Source organism: Aphelocoma coerulescens, chromosome 1 (assembly GCF_041296385.1).
Source record: "Aphelocoma coerulescens isolate FSJ_1873_10779 chromosome 1, UR_Acoe_1.0, whole genome shotgun sequence".
Lineage (NCBI taxonomy): Eukaryota > Metazoa > Chordata > Aves > Passeriformes > Corvidae > Aphelocoma > Aphelocoma coerulescens.
The window spans coordinates 120286496-120303089 of record NC_091013.1 but is presented as its reverse complement, the minus strand read 5'-3'; the positions used below and the strand labels follow the sequence as shown (position 1 = coordinate 120303089).

Below are 16594 nucleotides of genomic sequence, written 5' to 3'. Positions count from 1 at the left end.
AAAAAATCATGACACCTAGTTGGACTGGAAGGAAGCTACAGGATGTTGAAAATCCCTCTTCCTTGACTTGCTCACCCTTTCCTCTTAGCTGAATTCCACTGGGAAGAGGAGACTACAACAAAGCCTAACCCCAGGGTATGTCATGGCTGGCACAGTGCAAGCTGTGATGAGAGTTGGTGAATTCTCCACCTCCCCTCTCAACCCTCCAAAAGTGGGGCCAGATAAAAGGGCTGCACTGTAAGGAACCCCACCTTCCAGCAATGAGAACCATGGCAGGGGTGTAATTCAGGGCTGTGTTGGTCCCTGGTGCTTGAGGAAATGCACAGCTGACCAGGCAATGTGCATCCAGAGGAATTTCTGGGAAGGATATTGCAGTGTTCTAGCTTGCAAGTTGAACCTAGGGACAACCCACTACCAAGATCTCTTTCAAGTATTTTCATGTATTAACAAGAGTAATTTATTATTTGAGAGGTATTTGTTGACCTGAATCTTCCTGGTGCTCTCTATGGTAACCTGTTTTGGCACAATTCTTTAACAACTTCTGGCCAATAAATTTTCTATTTCCTCATGCACATGTTAGTACAAATATGAAAAGAGATAATGGGTCAGAAAAGGCAACAAGTCGCACAGGAACAAACTGCTATAGTTTCCTGCTTTGGTGCTTGGCACAGTGGATTCCTCTAGGCAGAACCATCTGCTACAAAACCACACCCAGAATTTTCTTGTGAAGTTTTTGATAGTCTTAGTAAAGCAGAGAGGTTGCTTGCTGGAAGTTCTGTGCAGTCTTAACAGTGCTAGGCATTTGGACAGCTTCAGAAGCTGATTTTTACTATTAAACTGGCTCAGAAAACCAGTTGCATGAGTAGGTACTCATGCTAGATGTGGAGGTGAGGGTCAGGATCCTACAAGTGCTCAAGGCCACACAGATATCTCCCATAGCAGAGATGGATTTATATACTTTATTTCCTATATGGAGAAGAGCTTTTTGCCAAAGAATTGTCATGTTTTCCTGGGTTCCCTTTGAAGCAAAGCTCTGAAAATCTGTTAGCTGATTTGACAGGTGGTTCACAGAAAAGCAGTGCTTGAGAACACATCTGTCCCAACCCAAAGCTGCTGTTTGTCATTGCTATCACACATATCAGCAGGTAGCCAAGATCTCGAGGTGCATCCAATTCAATACCCAGTACACCTGACAGGACCATATCAAGTATGGAAAGATGCAAAGCTTTTGAGCTCACCAGAGACTTTCTATGCCTGTCATTAGGACCTTCAGATGACTTCTCTTCTGCGAAGCGCTAAAAAAATCACCTCACAGTTTCTCTGTGAGGCAGTGAAAGAACTGGAAAGGCTTGAGCGCTGCCTTTAGGCTGAGTTGCACCCATGCGAGCAGAAACAGCAATGGATGTGTTTTGGAGCCAATTTAGCTTTTGGTATAAACATAAATAGGTACACAGACTCTGATTTGAGAAGGAAGAGCTGTCTTAAGTCATTACATTCAAATTACCATTGTTTTCCCGGAGAGAAAGGTACACAGTCACTGCAGAAATCTAATCGTGCACTCATATCTGTAGGTGCTTAAATAACCACATAAATAAGATTCAGGCTCGAGACAGATAGATCTGGAGTCAATTGGATCTGGCTCCTAAGTGCCAAGTCTTTTGTGATAACTGAGTGTGAACTCCCATGCTACACGGGCTTTTGGAAATTCTACTGCCTGCAGAAGGTCACTGGTACCACACAGGAAGAGGCCAAGCACATCCATTAAGTAGTAGGAAATCTATACAAGGATCTACCTTCTGTAGATCTGATTTGTATTTGTCTCAGGTTTTATGCTCTCTCCTATCACTGGTGTCTTAGGCTGCTTTATAGAGCACAAAACCAGTGTCAGCCAGGGTGTTGCTGCATAGGTGCTTGTAAACAGGGGCCACAGCAGAGCTTGTTGCATTTGCAAATTCTTTCTCTTTATCGTGGGAGACTTTATCCAGTAGGAAAGGTTTGCAGAATTCTGATCTGTGAACTGTGAGTGCTGACATCAGAGGCAAGGGAGTAATTTTGAGAGGTCAGTGAAGTGCAAGGTACGAGTGCGGTGGCAGCCTCTCTCGATCAGCTGAGACATCTGTGCCCTGACTTGTGTCACCCGTTAATGCCACCATTGTAAGGGGTGTGGGGGCCTGCCAGAGACCTGCTAAAATGTTTCCTCTGCAGAACAGACGGGCACAGCTAAGTCTATGTGAAGGCCCGAGAGAGCCGATGTGAAACACAGACACGGCAATATTAAATAGATTCTTGTCTAAGAACAGATTGCAATTTTCAGCCAATAAATTTTTAATAGTATCTATGTAACTAAATAGAAACATTGGCTTGCAGAAAAAGGGCTCTTAAGATTAATTATTGATCTCTTCTTGATGTTTTGAGAGATGCTTCTCATAGATGACACTTAAAGCATGTTTCTTAGGAGCAACGTTAAGCCTTTGCACAGGGCTGTCATCAGTCATGCAAGCCCTTCCCTTTGTAGTACTCATCTCATGCTGGCCTTCTCCATGGCATGACAAGTTACCATCATGCCTTCAGTGTCACCACTGAACATATTATTCAGTGTAGTACTATGTATGTAGGACATTCCTGACTTGGTGCCAGAGAGAAGTCCCAAGTATGTTTAACTTTCTGATGTGCCACCACAGCCTTGGAGTCTAGCCATACAACAGCATCTAAAGCAACAGCCCTGCCTCATGGACCCTCTCCTTACAGTCTGCAGCTAAGGCAGGGAATATCTGGCAAAAACAGGTATCAGAGAAGAAGGAGCAGTAAGACACAGTATCATGACACTTGTGTCACCTGGTCATTGTCAGAAGCTGGAGGAAGCAGAGGCAAACAGTGGATATTTAGTATGTGTCACCTAAATTCAAGACAGACAAGAGAACTAGTTTTTGATGCTAATCATACTACGGACTGATTAGCTGTATGAAAGTTTATTACTTTGCTTCATTTATTACTCTATGTTCCTCCCTCTTACTGGGCAGTTTGTTTGAGTTTCAGAAATAATCTCTCTCACATTTCAACCACCGATGCTTTCAAAACACCATTGCTCTTGCATCTGAAGTTTCTCCCCACCTGTGTCCCCTCTTCCTTGTGCTCCTGCCTGGAGAAGGTCCCTCAACGATGCCCAAACGTACCAAAGGGGGGTGTGTGCTCCGCCTTTGTTGAGCAGACGCTCTCCTCATGTGCCCATCTGCCGTAGGTGGCTGAGTAGATGATAAGGAACTTGGATTCCTGACAGTGGAGCTTCAGTTCCTGGTTTTCACATGCTGATTTGGTTTTGTATTCAGCTAAAGTAGAAGCAAACAGCAATAATAGCATGAGGCAATTTATTTAGCTGCACTGTTAATAGCAAATAGCAGCAGGACAGAAACCAGCTTTCCTGCAAATGCTGTTGTAAGTGACATGTGGCACCTGTACAGCCAGACACAGAGTCAAGAGCAGAGTGCTTCCCCAAATGAGTTGCTCCCAAGTGACTAGAGCCTGTGGCTGCTTGTTGAACAGAATAAAAAACCCTAACTTTTGCCAATCTCCTCTCCCAGTGGAATAGCCTCCTTGGTTTCCTGGCTTGCTTTCCTGCTCAGTAAGAGAAGCTTCATCTTTCCCTTTTGTCTCTCCTCAGGACACTGTTGCATTCTACGCGTGTCTCAGCTGCCTCTGCACACTCATCAATCACGGGCAGGGCTGGCACTGCTCAGTGACAGCACTGGGCAAGAGGGACAGACAGTGGGAGGACAAAGGCCAGGATGGGGTTCCCATCCCAAGGCAGACAGTGCTCTCAGCTCTATTTGCACAGCTCCACCAAGGTCAGTTGGTTTCTCTGGGCGGCACCTTCAAGCAGGGGCTCATCTGAAAGTTTGGCTGGCGAAGTGATGTGAATTAGGACCCTGAGAAAAATCCCCCCCTCCCTTGCTCAGCTGGCACAGGCACCCTGGCAGCACCCTCAGCAGAGATGGGGAAGGCACTGAGGTCATCTTCATGGCTTATCACTCCTAGGGAAACCCTTTAAATCTGCTGCCTGGCCAACAAGGCTGTTCCTGGCCTAAGCAGCCGCTCTGTCCGTGACATTTTACCTTCTTGAGTCTTTCTGGTTGAGCTGTGTTGCCAAACCTTTTTACGGCAGATAAAGCCAGGGAGAAGAGTTTATTCTCCTCCGATTTTTTTGTCCTCAAAAATGTGGAAACAGGAAAAGGAGATTCCTGAGCTGAGCAGAAGAAAAGGGAGACCTTATTGTTAGCGAGTGATGTCCCTCTGAGTGGAGGGTGGATGCTGGTTCTTGGGGAACTGGAGAGAGAAAAACCTATCTTCTCAACATTATTGTTTCATCCAAAACAGAACAGATAAAACAACGGGTTAATGTTCTTGGTAACAGTCCTGTTTCTTCCGTTTGAGCTCATCAACAGCTACAAGCTTAAGTCTAAAAAATTGTGATTTTGAAAAATACTTGACCTGCTGCAGGTTGTGACTTCTGCAGAAGCACCTGCCGTACTGTGCACCAATAAATAGGTCGAAAACCTGGGGTCTCTGCCCAAGGACTGACAGCCTAAAGCTGAGCTCTGAGTCTGCCTGGCTGTGCTGGAGGGGCTGTGGAAGTACATATAACCCCAAGTGGTATCAGAAAAGGAGAAGAGCCCAAGATAAACCTCTGCAGGGGTACGGCAACAATAATTCTAAATAGATGAAAAGCTAAGGGATTTAGGCAATTGCTTAAGTGCCCACTTGAAGGCAAGGAGACTGCAAAATATATTTGAAGTTATCCTGAAGTGATTTCCTGAGTAAGGATGTTTTCCACTGCCAAGACTAACAATATTGGTATCTTACCTACAAATATAAATTTCCTGTCACAAGAAATCATGTAATTTGCCCTGGAATTGGACTATTTCTCAATCCTGAAGGCAGCATATGCTGTTAAATGCACTTTTGACCAGCTTTTAAAAAATTCAAATCACAGAAAATACTATATACTCAAAGAAGCTCATCTCCCATGGGAAAAAATATTAAGCAGCTTCCAAAAGTAATAAACAGGATCCAAATTCACTTTTAATTAGTAAAAAGAGATTTCTAATGACACAGACACTGCTATGACATTCAAATCCACCTACTATTAATAATGGACTAATTGCAATATGCAAAATGGCTTAAACTATTGATATAATAAAACAGATCATGAAAATTTTAAATTTCAGGCTTTTTTTCCCCTAACGATTGGCCCTGTGTATCTCCCTGAGAGTTTGTGAGTCAGTGCTTTGCCAAAGGTAACATCTGCCTACTCCATCTTTCTGCTGACTTCCACTTTCCAGTGTGAGATTGCCCTTCAGTTTGCTTGCCACCTACTCCTGTTCTACCACTGATGTGTATCTTAGTGCTCTGATCAAAGAAAACCCCCTTAGTGCTGTCTCCTTTGCTTGTGGGTTGGTATTTCTGAGTTGGCTGGTGAACTTACCCGTAAATCATCATTCAGCTGTTTTCTTTGGGACCCATTTCAGCCACTCTGGGGATTCACTGCCAGACGAGCTGAGCCCCCAGGCTACTGGAGCTTGTTCTCATATACCACAGCAACAAGGAGAACGATTAAAACCCACCAATAAAGGAAACCTCATGAGGATTGTCTTAATCGTTCTTCCATTTTCTCATGTTTACAAAGTGGATTCTCTTTGAGGTAAGATTTATTCCTTCATATACCAGCATCGAATACCTGCACAGAGCACAGGTGATTCTACAATAAAAGCCTCTAACCAAGTCAGCACGTGTATCTTCTGGCCATTATTCCATAAGCAGGAGGTATTTTTGAATCTTTGAAAGCTTTAGGCCCAGCTCCTTAAGTATTTTTGCATATTGCTTCCTAGGATACCTTCCTCATCATTTGGATCCTTAGCCCCAAGCATCTGGTTTTGCTGTTCAGCTCTTTCTAATACGACATCATCATTGCTATCTCACTAAAAATAATTTCCAAAACATTTATCCTTTCTAGTCTGATGTCTGACACCTGCCCCTGCCAAACTACGCTGGTCATTAAATTGGCAGCCAGCACCCTGAAGCTGCAAACACAATGGAGAGCTAAGGTAAAGTAGAAAAGAACAATTTGTTATCAATCCAAGAGCCCCAAAACTTCACATGGATTTATGCAAAGCCTTGTGCAGTGGCATTTTAACCAAAACAAGCAACAAAACATGCAGAAAAACACATTTGCCTGATAAAGATTACTTACTAGGTTTGCATTTAAAGGAGACAAGGAGGAATTTAGTGGTCCCTGGACACAGATCAGGCCCAAAAACCCGACTATTGACAAGGAGTTGGCAGGATCTCAGGTTTTGGCATTCATCCAGTACTTTCTAGAACAATGGGCAAAAAGGATAGTCTTGACAACAAGGTATGAAGCTATACAGCAGTGAAAACACTTAGTTGTATTTTGTTCTACACAGGAGAGAAATCACAACTTTTTGGCTATAAATGTGCAAGAAACGTCTGTATCATTGGATCTAGGCCATAGCTCCACTGGAATTGGAGTCATGGCCAACTTTATGGGAACACATTCATCACAGCCATGCTCATGGCAAGTTAGGATGTTACCAACTTGCTGTTGTTTGTCACTTTTCCCTCTGCCCCTGGGGAGGTTGGCCAAATTCCCCTGGGTGCCACCAAAGCCTCGATGGTGCAGAGCCCAGAGCAAGTGGGGACACACTAAGCCCCCAGCTGTCTCACTGACATGCTTGAGGCACTCGTACACTCCAGAGCACATTTATGGGAGTGCAATGTCCAGGAGAAGCATGGCAACTCTAAAAGGTGTCTTTTTAACCACTTCTTCTTGATCTACTTACATGTACCTTAACATGCCCTGTAATCATCTTCACTTGAAAGAGTTCTGACTGATGACAAGCACAACCCAAGCTTTAAGCCATGTGTAGTACCTCCTGCTTAAGGGATGCTTCCTTCTTGCTTGCAGTTACACACATGACCAGATATTTGCTTGACTTGCCACGAGCAAATTTCAGAACTGGTTTGATTGGATAGCACAGATATGCAAGTCTATCCTCAGCCTCCTTGTCTTGTTTTGTGGGGGTGTTTTTTTATGCTGTTCTAAGGCCATATCTACTCCAAATTTATTGGCCCAGCAATATATCCTTGTTCTTACTGTACGGCTTCCCTGGGAGTGGGAACAGAGGAGGACAACAAACAGGCCAGCAGTGCTATACACAAAGTGTCACTTTGTCTCTCTCCCCATCTGGCAAAAGGACTGAGTGCTCCTCCTGCTCACACTGGTGCTCCCACTCCAGCTGTGCTCTTGGAACTGTAGCTGCAGAAAATATTAAGACATTGCCAGGGCAAGTCTGTGTCCAGTTTTTAACACAGTCACAAGCCAAAGCACCTAAAAACACCCAGTTTAAATGCAGCAGTGTATTTAGGAAATTCTTGTTCACCTCCAAAACTCAGTTAAGAGAGGGCGTTTCTGTCATTGTTTTTGGATAGTCTGTGTGGTTGTGCACAGGATTCATGATGTTTAAAATCACAGCAGGCTGTAACAAGGAGGGTGTTTTCTCCAGTTACTCCACTCTTAACAGGAGTAACTAATATACTATTCTGATAGTTTTAGGTAGTCCCTCAAAATCTGTGGGAATTTTTGCTTTGTTTCTCATCAGAAGAGGTCTTAGTCATACCAAGAGACCAAATCACAAATTTACCACTGCAATGGCACAAGCTGCATTCCTATTTCCAGGCTGAGAGAGTTGGCAGTGGCCGGATCTCTGTTGTCATCACTGGAAACCTTCCCTCCCAAGCAGCAATGACACACATTGGCAGCACACTGCAGTGATCCTACAGCTCCCATTGTCAGAGGAAAAGGACATGCATCCAACACTTTTTGAGCATTAAATGCACTCTGAAGGGTTTAAAAGGGAAGGAAAGTACAGCAGACTTAATTTTATCAGTCAATTCTCCTTTTACAGAGTTGCAAGTCAAACAAATAACTCCTCCTAAGTTGGGATAGTTCTGGAAGGGACCAGTGAAACAATTACATCTTAAGTAAATGGAGATAGCTGTCCCCTACTGAGTCACCTTCTGTTTGCACCTGAGCTGAATCATCTCCTGAGCATCTGTTTGTGTTTTCTCCTGCCTAATGTAAACAGCAGTCCCATTTTCTCTCACGTTGCTGTGCAAAAGCACGCAGCCACAAAAGCATACAATGATACTCAAAATAGTACCGGGCAGTTACTGTCTCTAGCCAGATCCAGCTTTGCAGTGGTCCCTCTAACAGGAGGTCTCTGTAATACGTGCCTATGATGCTTCCTCCTAGCTACAGGGCATCATCTTGCCTGCCTGTGCAGACTGCAGATCCACTTCCAAAGGGAAGGGGAGGAGGGATGAGGTCACTGGTGCTCTTTTCTAAGAAATCAGTTTACAAGATGTGTCCCTTCTCCTTAACAGAACTGGAACTTCCTGAGATGCACAGCATTTGTATCTCACACACTGATGGCCCTGACAAAATGCTTTCATGCCTTTGACCAGCCACAGTGCCCGAATGATGATGGTAGTTCATACAAGAGTTACCCCATGCTGTGTTTATTATATTCAGGGGGGAAAACTGCCTCACAAAGGCACTCACAAGCCCAAAATAATCATTGGTGCCACTTTGCTGCAGACAGTAATATAACATCAAGGACGCATCTGGCCTGCTGGTTTTGGTGGAGAGATGTACTTTCACATGGCCCATAGGTCATGTCTGGAATGTCCTCAAAAATTGCAGTACATCATGGATGAGCCACACTTCTAAAATTGCCCTAATACTGTTTCTGGAGAGAGGATATTACTGCCAAACCACTTCATAATACCCTTCAGCTCAGAAAGGGTGGAAACAGACATTCCCTGATGCCAAGAAGGAACGTGTAGTCTACAGACACAAATGTTGCAAACTTCATCAGAGCTTCTGTAGAGCATTTACAACAGTTTAGCCGACAGAACATATTCAGATTCCACTGACTGCTCATTTTTGCAATGATTTACTGAATTTGGAACAACACTGGGTATTTTTCACTATGATGAAACAAGCCTTTGACAGCAGTTTAAGTCAGACCTTGTTACAATAGTTTCTACAGCAGAAAGTAATAATTGATGAAGTATAAATCATTTTAAGCTATACTGAAGCAGGCCCAGCAAACAAACTGTAGGGTGTTGCTGATACAAATCAGGTAGTCACAGAAATGCAGGCATCTGCAGAAATGCTTGGGATTTGCTGTTTAGCTGTTGCTGTGCCTTTTCAGTGAGGGAGGACAGGCATGGAACAGTGCCAACCAGGGATGTCATCTTATTCACTGGATTTGTAACCCAGCTCTGTCCAATGCTTGTGTCCTCCCCTGGGGTCAAGCAGAGCCTGTGTGATAGATTAAGACTGGTCAACTCAGTTATGACCAGCCCTTGAATGGAAAGGAGCTGACTATTTTAGGGAACTTTAAAAATGGGGTTTCCAAAGCAAGGCTCATCACAACGGAAGGCAATCTTCAAAGCTCTCACAATCCTATGGTAATACTCTGCTGTCCAGACAAATCCTTCCAGCTGTAGCTTTTTTGGTGGTAAACTGCCATAGGTACAGTGTCATCTCATTCAAGGTTGAGAATACTTGCACAGAAACGGCAGGGAAACTGTCAAAAACATTCTGTACCTTGAGAACCTTTACAACGTGTGGTACCTGCAAAGAGGTGGGTGCCACGCAGTTCCTGGGTTCTGTCATCCTGGTTTCAGGCTCCCAAGTACTGCACATGTGGGGGTCCTGCCCATAAAATGCTGACTGAACACTGATGGTTGAGTGCCGAGGGCAGTGCAGGCTCAGGTGCTGCCCATCGCAGGCATAGGCGGTGTGATTCTGCAGGAGCTTCGTTAGGTAACCTAGAAAATATTCAGCTCTGTTACAACTAGCACAGGAAATTACAAGCTCGTTAGATAATAAGAAAACCACAATCAGTTTCCGGAAAGGGCATTGTAATCAAGGTTATACATCTGGCCCGCAGCCACCCGGTTCTCTGAATGGGTCACCCCTTACATGCTCTTAGCACTCCGGGCTGGAAAACACGAGGTCTCGTGGCAGGGAGTCCGAGCCCTCCCAGCACTCCAGCAGCAGCAGGATGTGTTGTACGGACAATACGTGGGCTCAGGCCCTTGCCAGTCATGGCTGCTCACGATCCCAGGGCATGTCTGCAGCAGTCAGAAGGGTATTACTGGGTTTTGTGGGCCAGGTTCTTGTATTCCATCTGCCTAAGGTACTCCTTATACCTCTTGTTAAAAGGTTGTGCTGCACTTTTGGGCTCGTGGGCAGTTGTGTTTCACAAACTCTTAAGTAAAAAGGAGAACAAAAACCTCTCACATTTTCTTGTGGGAACATTTTCTTATTGTGGCTGAATCAGGCGCTTTTTTGTATCATTAAAACAAAAATTCATTTTCTCAAAGAAAATACTGAGAAAGAGTTCACTCCTTTTAATTAATTAAAATTTACCCTTTAAATAAAATGTGCCATTTAATTTTCACACTTCTGCCTTTCATAAACTTTCCCCAAAGACAAGCAATTTTCAAAAAGGTTTTTAAATAGAAACTTTAGTACTCCAAGCAAAAGATAGGAAAATCATAGAATCATAGAATGGTTTGGGTTGGAGAGTTCCTTAAAGATCACCCAGTTCCAACCCGCCTGCCACCTTCCACTAGAACAGGTTGCTCAGAGCTCCATCCAGTCTGGCCTTGAACACTTCCAGGGATGGGTCAAATATTTCAGTTCTCTGGCATCTTTTCCAGCTCCAGCTGTGCATCTGGATAACGAAAATCAGGTTCCCTATCAGTTATTAAGTCTGGAGGAAGGAGAAGCCGGCTCCATTGTTACCTAGGTCCAGAGCCCAGGGGAGGACGGGAGTCAGGCGGATGCACCTTCCAGCACAGCAGAGCTGTAGGCGAGTTCCCCACCTCACTGACCTCAGTCTGAGCACTGGCACTGGAGCTGGGATGGAAGAAGTTTCATGCCTTGCATTTGCAGTCTGGATCTCAAGGAGACCAGTCCAGCAGCAATCCCCACAGCTTCTCACAGGTTAAAAAGAATAACCAAACCCACTACCAAATCCATCCCCTACATTTTCTGTGTAATTGAGATCACAAATAATTGAAGTTCCCTGCCAGAGCCCCTCCTCTCAGCCTGCTCCTGAGACATGCTGAGTGCTGCCAGAAAAATGGGCCAGATGCCCAGTTGCACCCAAGTGACTTCGCTATGGCCAGTGCTGCAGAGGGGCCTCCTGTGGCATTTGCTGAACGCCTTGCCATCACCATTGTGGCATAAAGGGCCACAGTGTCAGAGTATTCAGCCCTACATGAGTTGTGGGCACTCAACACCCTCAAAGATAGGACCCAATGTTTTTAATCATTTCAGTTCTTCAGGTTTTAAGTTACGTGGGGCCAAGAGTGCTGTATACAAAACAGTCCAGTATTCCCTAAAGAATATCAGCTATGCTGCGATTTGGATGAGTTCCCTGGCATCTTAACTGCTACTTTGATCCTGCAAATTCCTAATCCAGCATCTAAGCACCTTTCTTCAACAATTGCAACTATTCAATCCTTTAAAAAAATGTCTTTATAAAAAGCTTGCTCTGGTTCTGTACGAGCAATAGGGTTCACTTGTAAAAATGACATTAAATGGACTGGTGAAAATAAGACATCTTGCTCTCCAGCCTTCCAAGCAGCTTAAACATGACTCTGCTGTTACTAAAATCCTTGTGTATTTGCACACAATAAAGGATAAAAATAGTAATGGAAATTGCTGAAACCTAATGTTCTCTGATAACAGGAGTGGTGACGTAGTATCTAAATTGCTCATCTCACATGGTAGACCACGTACACCTGCATTTTTCATTACTGCACACACAGACACACGTGGAGCAGTCAGTCCTTTGCAGCTCACAGCCCATGCTGAGGAACAATTCCCACTCCAAAAGTCATAATTTCCTCTTATCCTTCTCTGAAAAACTCCAGGTTCTTTCCTGTCCTCATGCTGGCCCTCTCCTCGTAATGGGGCACTGCCTGCCCTGCACTCAGCAGTTTTCTCAGCAGCTGCTGCTTCTCCTCCTTTCCTGAGCAGTCTGACCTTGTAGTCACCCTGGTAGAAGCTTCACCTTCTTGAGACCGTGAGTATCTCTCTGTTGTGTACTGACTTCTGTCCAGAAACACATTTTCCCAGATGGAGCAAGTTCAGCCAAACAAGAGTGTAAAGTTGGGGGGAAATCCAGTGTGATCTCTACAAGTAATGACAGCCATAATGATCAGGAGTGAGGGCATTGTGAGGGTTGGACTCTTCCTAGGGCAGCTTCCTGTCTTTTCCTTTTGTGTTTACTTCATCAGTATCTGTTAGTTGTGAATTTGGGGAAAACATTTTTTAGTGTCTAAACATGGGAGCTGGAGGCTGTTCCTGGACTACAGCAGACCTCCAAGTCCTGGTCCCCTGCCTGTCAGGGAAGCCCTCACAAGCTCCTTGATGGCCAAGGCGATTCCCTTTCCCTGAAGAGCAGGGCAGAGGGATGGCTGGAGCACAGCCAGCATGGATGGAGTGAGGTCACAGTTCTGTGTGCACTTGGGCTGGGCAATCAGAAGACTTGTGAGTTAACGGGGTTTCTTACCCTGAGCAAAGAGAATCATAACCAGACCCTATAAGAACCTTAGATGACTTAATGTTTTAAACCTAATGTTGTTTTTCTTTCATTGTTTTTTGAGTTGGGTAATGGAGGGGGAGATGGTGTCCAGCTGCAGCAGTCACTTTTCCAAGTGTCATTCTGCAATGAGGAGGACTGTAACGTTTCTCTTTTTCCAGAAATAATAAATATCACTCTTTAAAACAATATGAAACTATACTAAAAAAGTTAACTACCATGAGAATTGTCTAAATTAGAAAACCTTGGCAATACTGCCATGTCCCAACAACATCTCTACACCTCTGTGTGAAAGCCCCTCTAGGCACTTTCCCATTTATCTAGGGCACACATTCATAAGCAATGTATAGGGTGCTCTGCATATGGAATCATGTATGAGACGTTAGAGACTGGCTCAGAAGTTAAGCCTAAAGCACACAGGAACAAAAAGATCCCATTGATTTGGAGGCCAGAAGGTATCATCCCACCCAACTGTCTGCCTAACCCAGACTACTCACTCATTGTAATCTTTTACTGAGACTCAAAACACCAGTGCAGAATCCAAGCATAATCCTTTCTTCCAGAATTAGCCAAATTAGTCACAGCATCCACTCTGTTGACAAAGAACTTCAGCTAAAAAAACCATAGCACCAGAGAACCACACAAAACACTGAGGCTGAGCAGCTGAACAAAGCTTTAAGCTTTAGTTTTTACTGAAAAGGAGGACTGATAAACAATCAAAAAAATTACTGACAAAAATAACTGGCATAGGAGAATAAACAGATACTTCTTTGTGTGAAAAAGAATTCTTTAAGAGGTTATAGCGTCTCATATGTAACCAATTGCTCCTGGCACAATCACTTTGAATAGCAGCAATAAGGGTAGCAGTGGACCTGAAGGTACAGAAAGAATTTTTTTTCACTCAAAACCTCTGAAAATCTGGGAACTTGGAAAGTTCTGTATATGTTCAGTTCAGCTTGTCTGCCCTGGCACGAGGTCCCCAGATGGAAGGATCAAGAAGAAGAGCATTTCAGGCTGTGAGCCCAATGCCCAGCACACACTAAAAGCAATCTCAGCATTGGCTCAGGTAATGTCTTTTGGGTAAGAGAGCAGCTTTGCAATGCAGTATTTTTAGAGGCTGAGGCTGCGTAGTCCACAAGGTATGAGGGTCCTCAGAATTGGGCCTTCATACACAGATTTAGTAACATCAGTTCCTGTGCATTGTTCAATTTAGTTTAATTAGCATAGAAATTTGCTGGATCACTTTAAAGACATACCAATCTATTTTAGATCAAAATAAATCCAAATAGCACGCGTATTGTTGTGGGAGTCCCAAAAGGCTAGTCCATCTGGTAAATCTCCATCAGCTCCCACAGTGATGTGAAGAATTGTGCCAACACTCATTAAAAATACACAAGCCAGATTGGTGAGTTTGAAGGAAGAGATTTCATGCAGTGATAACAGAATTGTTAATAAACTCTACTATAAACACCATTAGAAGCACAACTCTGATATTGATTGGTGTTGGGGATCCAGCTGCAGTACTTCTCCAGCAATATTTTCTCCGTTGTTTTGTGAAGGAAGCATTGAGAAATTAACTCCTGAGTTTCAATCCCCATCCCATCTGCCATACCCTCTGGTGGTCTCCAGAGGCAGCTATGCCACAGATCATGCTATGCCAGAGTTATTCTGTCCACAGGGACTAGGATCTGCCTCTTCACCTTGGCTGTCTGCAAATTCTGCCTGTGGCAGCTGGTTTTTAGGACTAGTAATCGCGGAGGGCAAAATGTTACCCAGGAAAGACACTGTTTCTAAAATTCATGACACTATGTTACTTGCTTCATCATTTTATTCTTTTTTATCTAAGTGCCTTGTAAATATCCTGTTTGACTCATTCTAGCCACACTCCATGTCTTTGATCAGTAAAAAATACACTTAGGCAGAAGCATTGTTTATTCTTTTTGCTGTTCAGAAATTAGCACAACAGTTTTACTCAGCAGATGCACATTAAAATCTGTAACTCCTTAATATATGCTTTCTTGCATAGTCACCAATCTGATTTAATTTCCCTCCATGGCTTGTTTTTTTCAGTGTGCTTTTTTCCACTGTTCCTCTCAACCCTTGCTCTCTTTGCTAGTGACTACCATCCTACTGACTTCAACCTTTCACTTGTACTGCAGAGATAGCATAAAAGGTTGGTTTTCTGTGCAAGGAAAATGTTTTTCATATAATCACTCTATTTTTTGTATTATCTAAATCTTTTTTTATGCGAGGATAGCTGTTTACTTGGAAAAACTAGGGATAATCTAGTTTCTCTAATAAGATAGTGACCACAAAACCCCATTCCATTTCCAAATGCCTACTTTGGTTTCAGAGCACCCAAAGCTGTTGCTTTTCTTCTTCTTTTTTCAGTCCTTGAGAGCTGTCAGTTGCCCATTTCTAAAGGAGATGAAGCTTATGAGATCCTGACCTCTGTCCATCTGCCATTCCCTTATTCAATTCAACACCTTTTAAGCTTAATGGCCGGTTTCAAACCTGAAGGGCGCGGGGCTCGAAGAAATAAAGTTCCTACAAGTTTCATGGAAATTGAAGCCTGAGCTGCCACTTTCAACTCAGTCTCAATGGCTAATGCTGCAAGTGAATTGGCAGCTGGAGAGACAGGATGGTTATCCTGGAGAGCCATCAGCCTGATGCCAATGCAGCAATTTGTTACCACTGGCCTTACTGAGAGACAAAGGATTAAGTCTGAAAGAAAATGCTTCATTTAGTAGTGAGGATGCTTTTGGGATAGTATGGCAATCAAAGCAGTGATTGAGACATCGTCAGGTTTTTCATGAACTGCTTTATCCACATGTATGCTTTCCTGAGGAGGTTGTCTTCATTTTTTTCCCCTCGTGGATCGTAACATGAATCATAACCGTCTTACTGAATCTAATTATCACTGTGTCTTAAATCTGAGGGTCAAATTAAGCAAGAGTTTGGTTCCACCTAAGCCAGAGAGAAGGCCAGGTAACCAGCAGATAATTCAACGCAAAACCTCATTCACACCCAGTTTAGGCAGGGTTTCTTCAGAGAGCAGCAGCACACACAGGAAGCCAAGTCGTGAACTCTTCCTAGAAAAACAAAGCCAAGCCGTCATGAATAAAGAACAGGCCTGTAACTTTTTGGTTACAGTTTCTCCAGGAAGCACACAACCTCTTCCTCCCTGTGCTACTCGGCTCAGACTTGCAGTTAAGTGAGTTACATTTTTGCAGAGTGGGAAAGCCCATGAATCCTGCACTCACACACCACATGCCTGTTCTCTGTTCCTCACATCCTCCCACGGGCGTTCTCTGTCCTTCAGATCTACGCTTCCACATTCCCTTGTGTTGTCTCCTAGGAGTGATGCCTGGTTTATTGTATCCCAATGGCTTTCTGAGGAAACTGGAGAGATCCCTATGCACTACTGTTTTCTCACTCGCTTTCTGTTTTTATTTCCTTCTTGTGTCAGGAAGAGGCAAGTTGTTCTTGATCCCCGAAATCTTGGGTCTGCAGTAAACACCACCCTACAGTCAGTTATGCTTCTCTCAGCTGTTCCATGAAGTCAGAAGGGCGAACATGTGTCCCAGGACCTAATATGGAACTACTGCAGTAGAAAAGGAAGATTTTCTCCATCCCATCTAAAGAAGCTGACAAGAGGCATGGGTTACGGGTGACTTTAAGGCTCTTTTCTGCCCTTGCCAAAAATCCTCCGTTTAACTGGAGACAGAGTAGCCTCTTCTAGTGCCATTAACAAGAAGTAACAAGAGAAAGGCTCTGTGGGCAGCAACTGTTTCTGGAGACCGAATGAGAGACTCTTTATGCCCTAAGACAAAACACTTGTAATGTTCCCAAAGACTGCAAGTAGGAGAACCCTGGTGACTAGAGGAAAATAT

The 16594-nt window shown here is 43.9% G+C and overlaps 1 protein-coding gene across 4 annotated transcripts in view; it reads right to left on the bottom strand.

Moving 5' to 3' along the window:
* EVA1C (eva-1 homolog C) overlaps positions 1 to 16594 on the bottom strand; it is a 37000-nt gene that overhangs the window by 13969 nt on the left and 6437 nt on the right. For 2 of the 4 annotated variants that reach the window (XM_069027183.1, XM_069027169.1), the window contains exons 2-4: positions 9689 to 9912; positions 6245 to 6368; positions 3174 to 3326 (exon numbers count right to left, since the gene is read on the bottom strand). In XM_069027183.1, coding sequence (XP_068883284.1) covers positions 3174 to 3326; positions 6245 to 6368; positions 9689 to 9912 — 501 coding nt within the window. The remainder of the gene's footprint in view (positions 1 to 3173; positions 3327 to 6244; positions 6369 to 9688; positions 9913 to 16594) is intronic. The other 2 variants (XM_069027192.1, XM_069027178.1) reach the window with 1 other exon arrangement.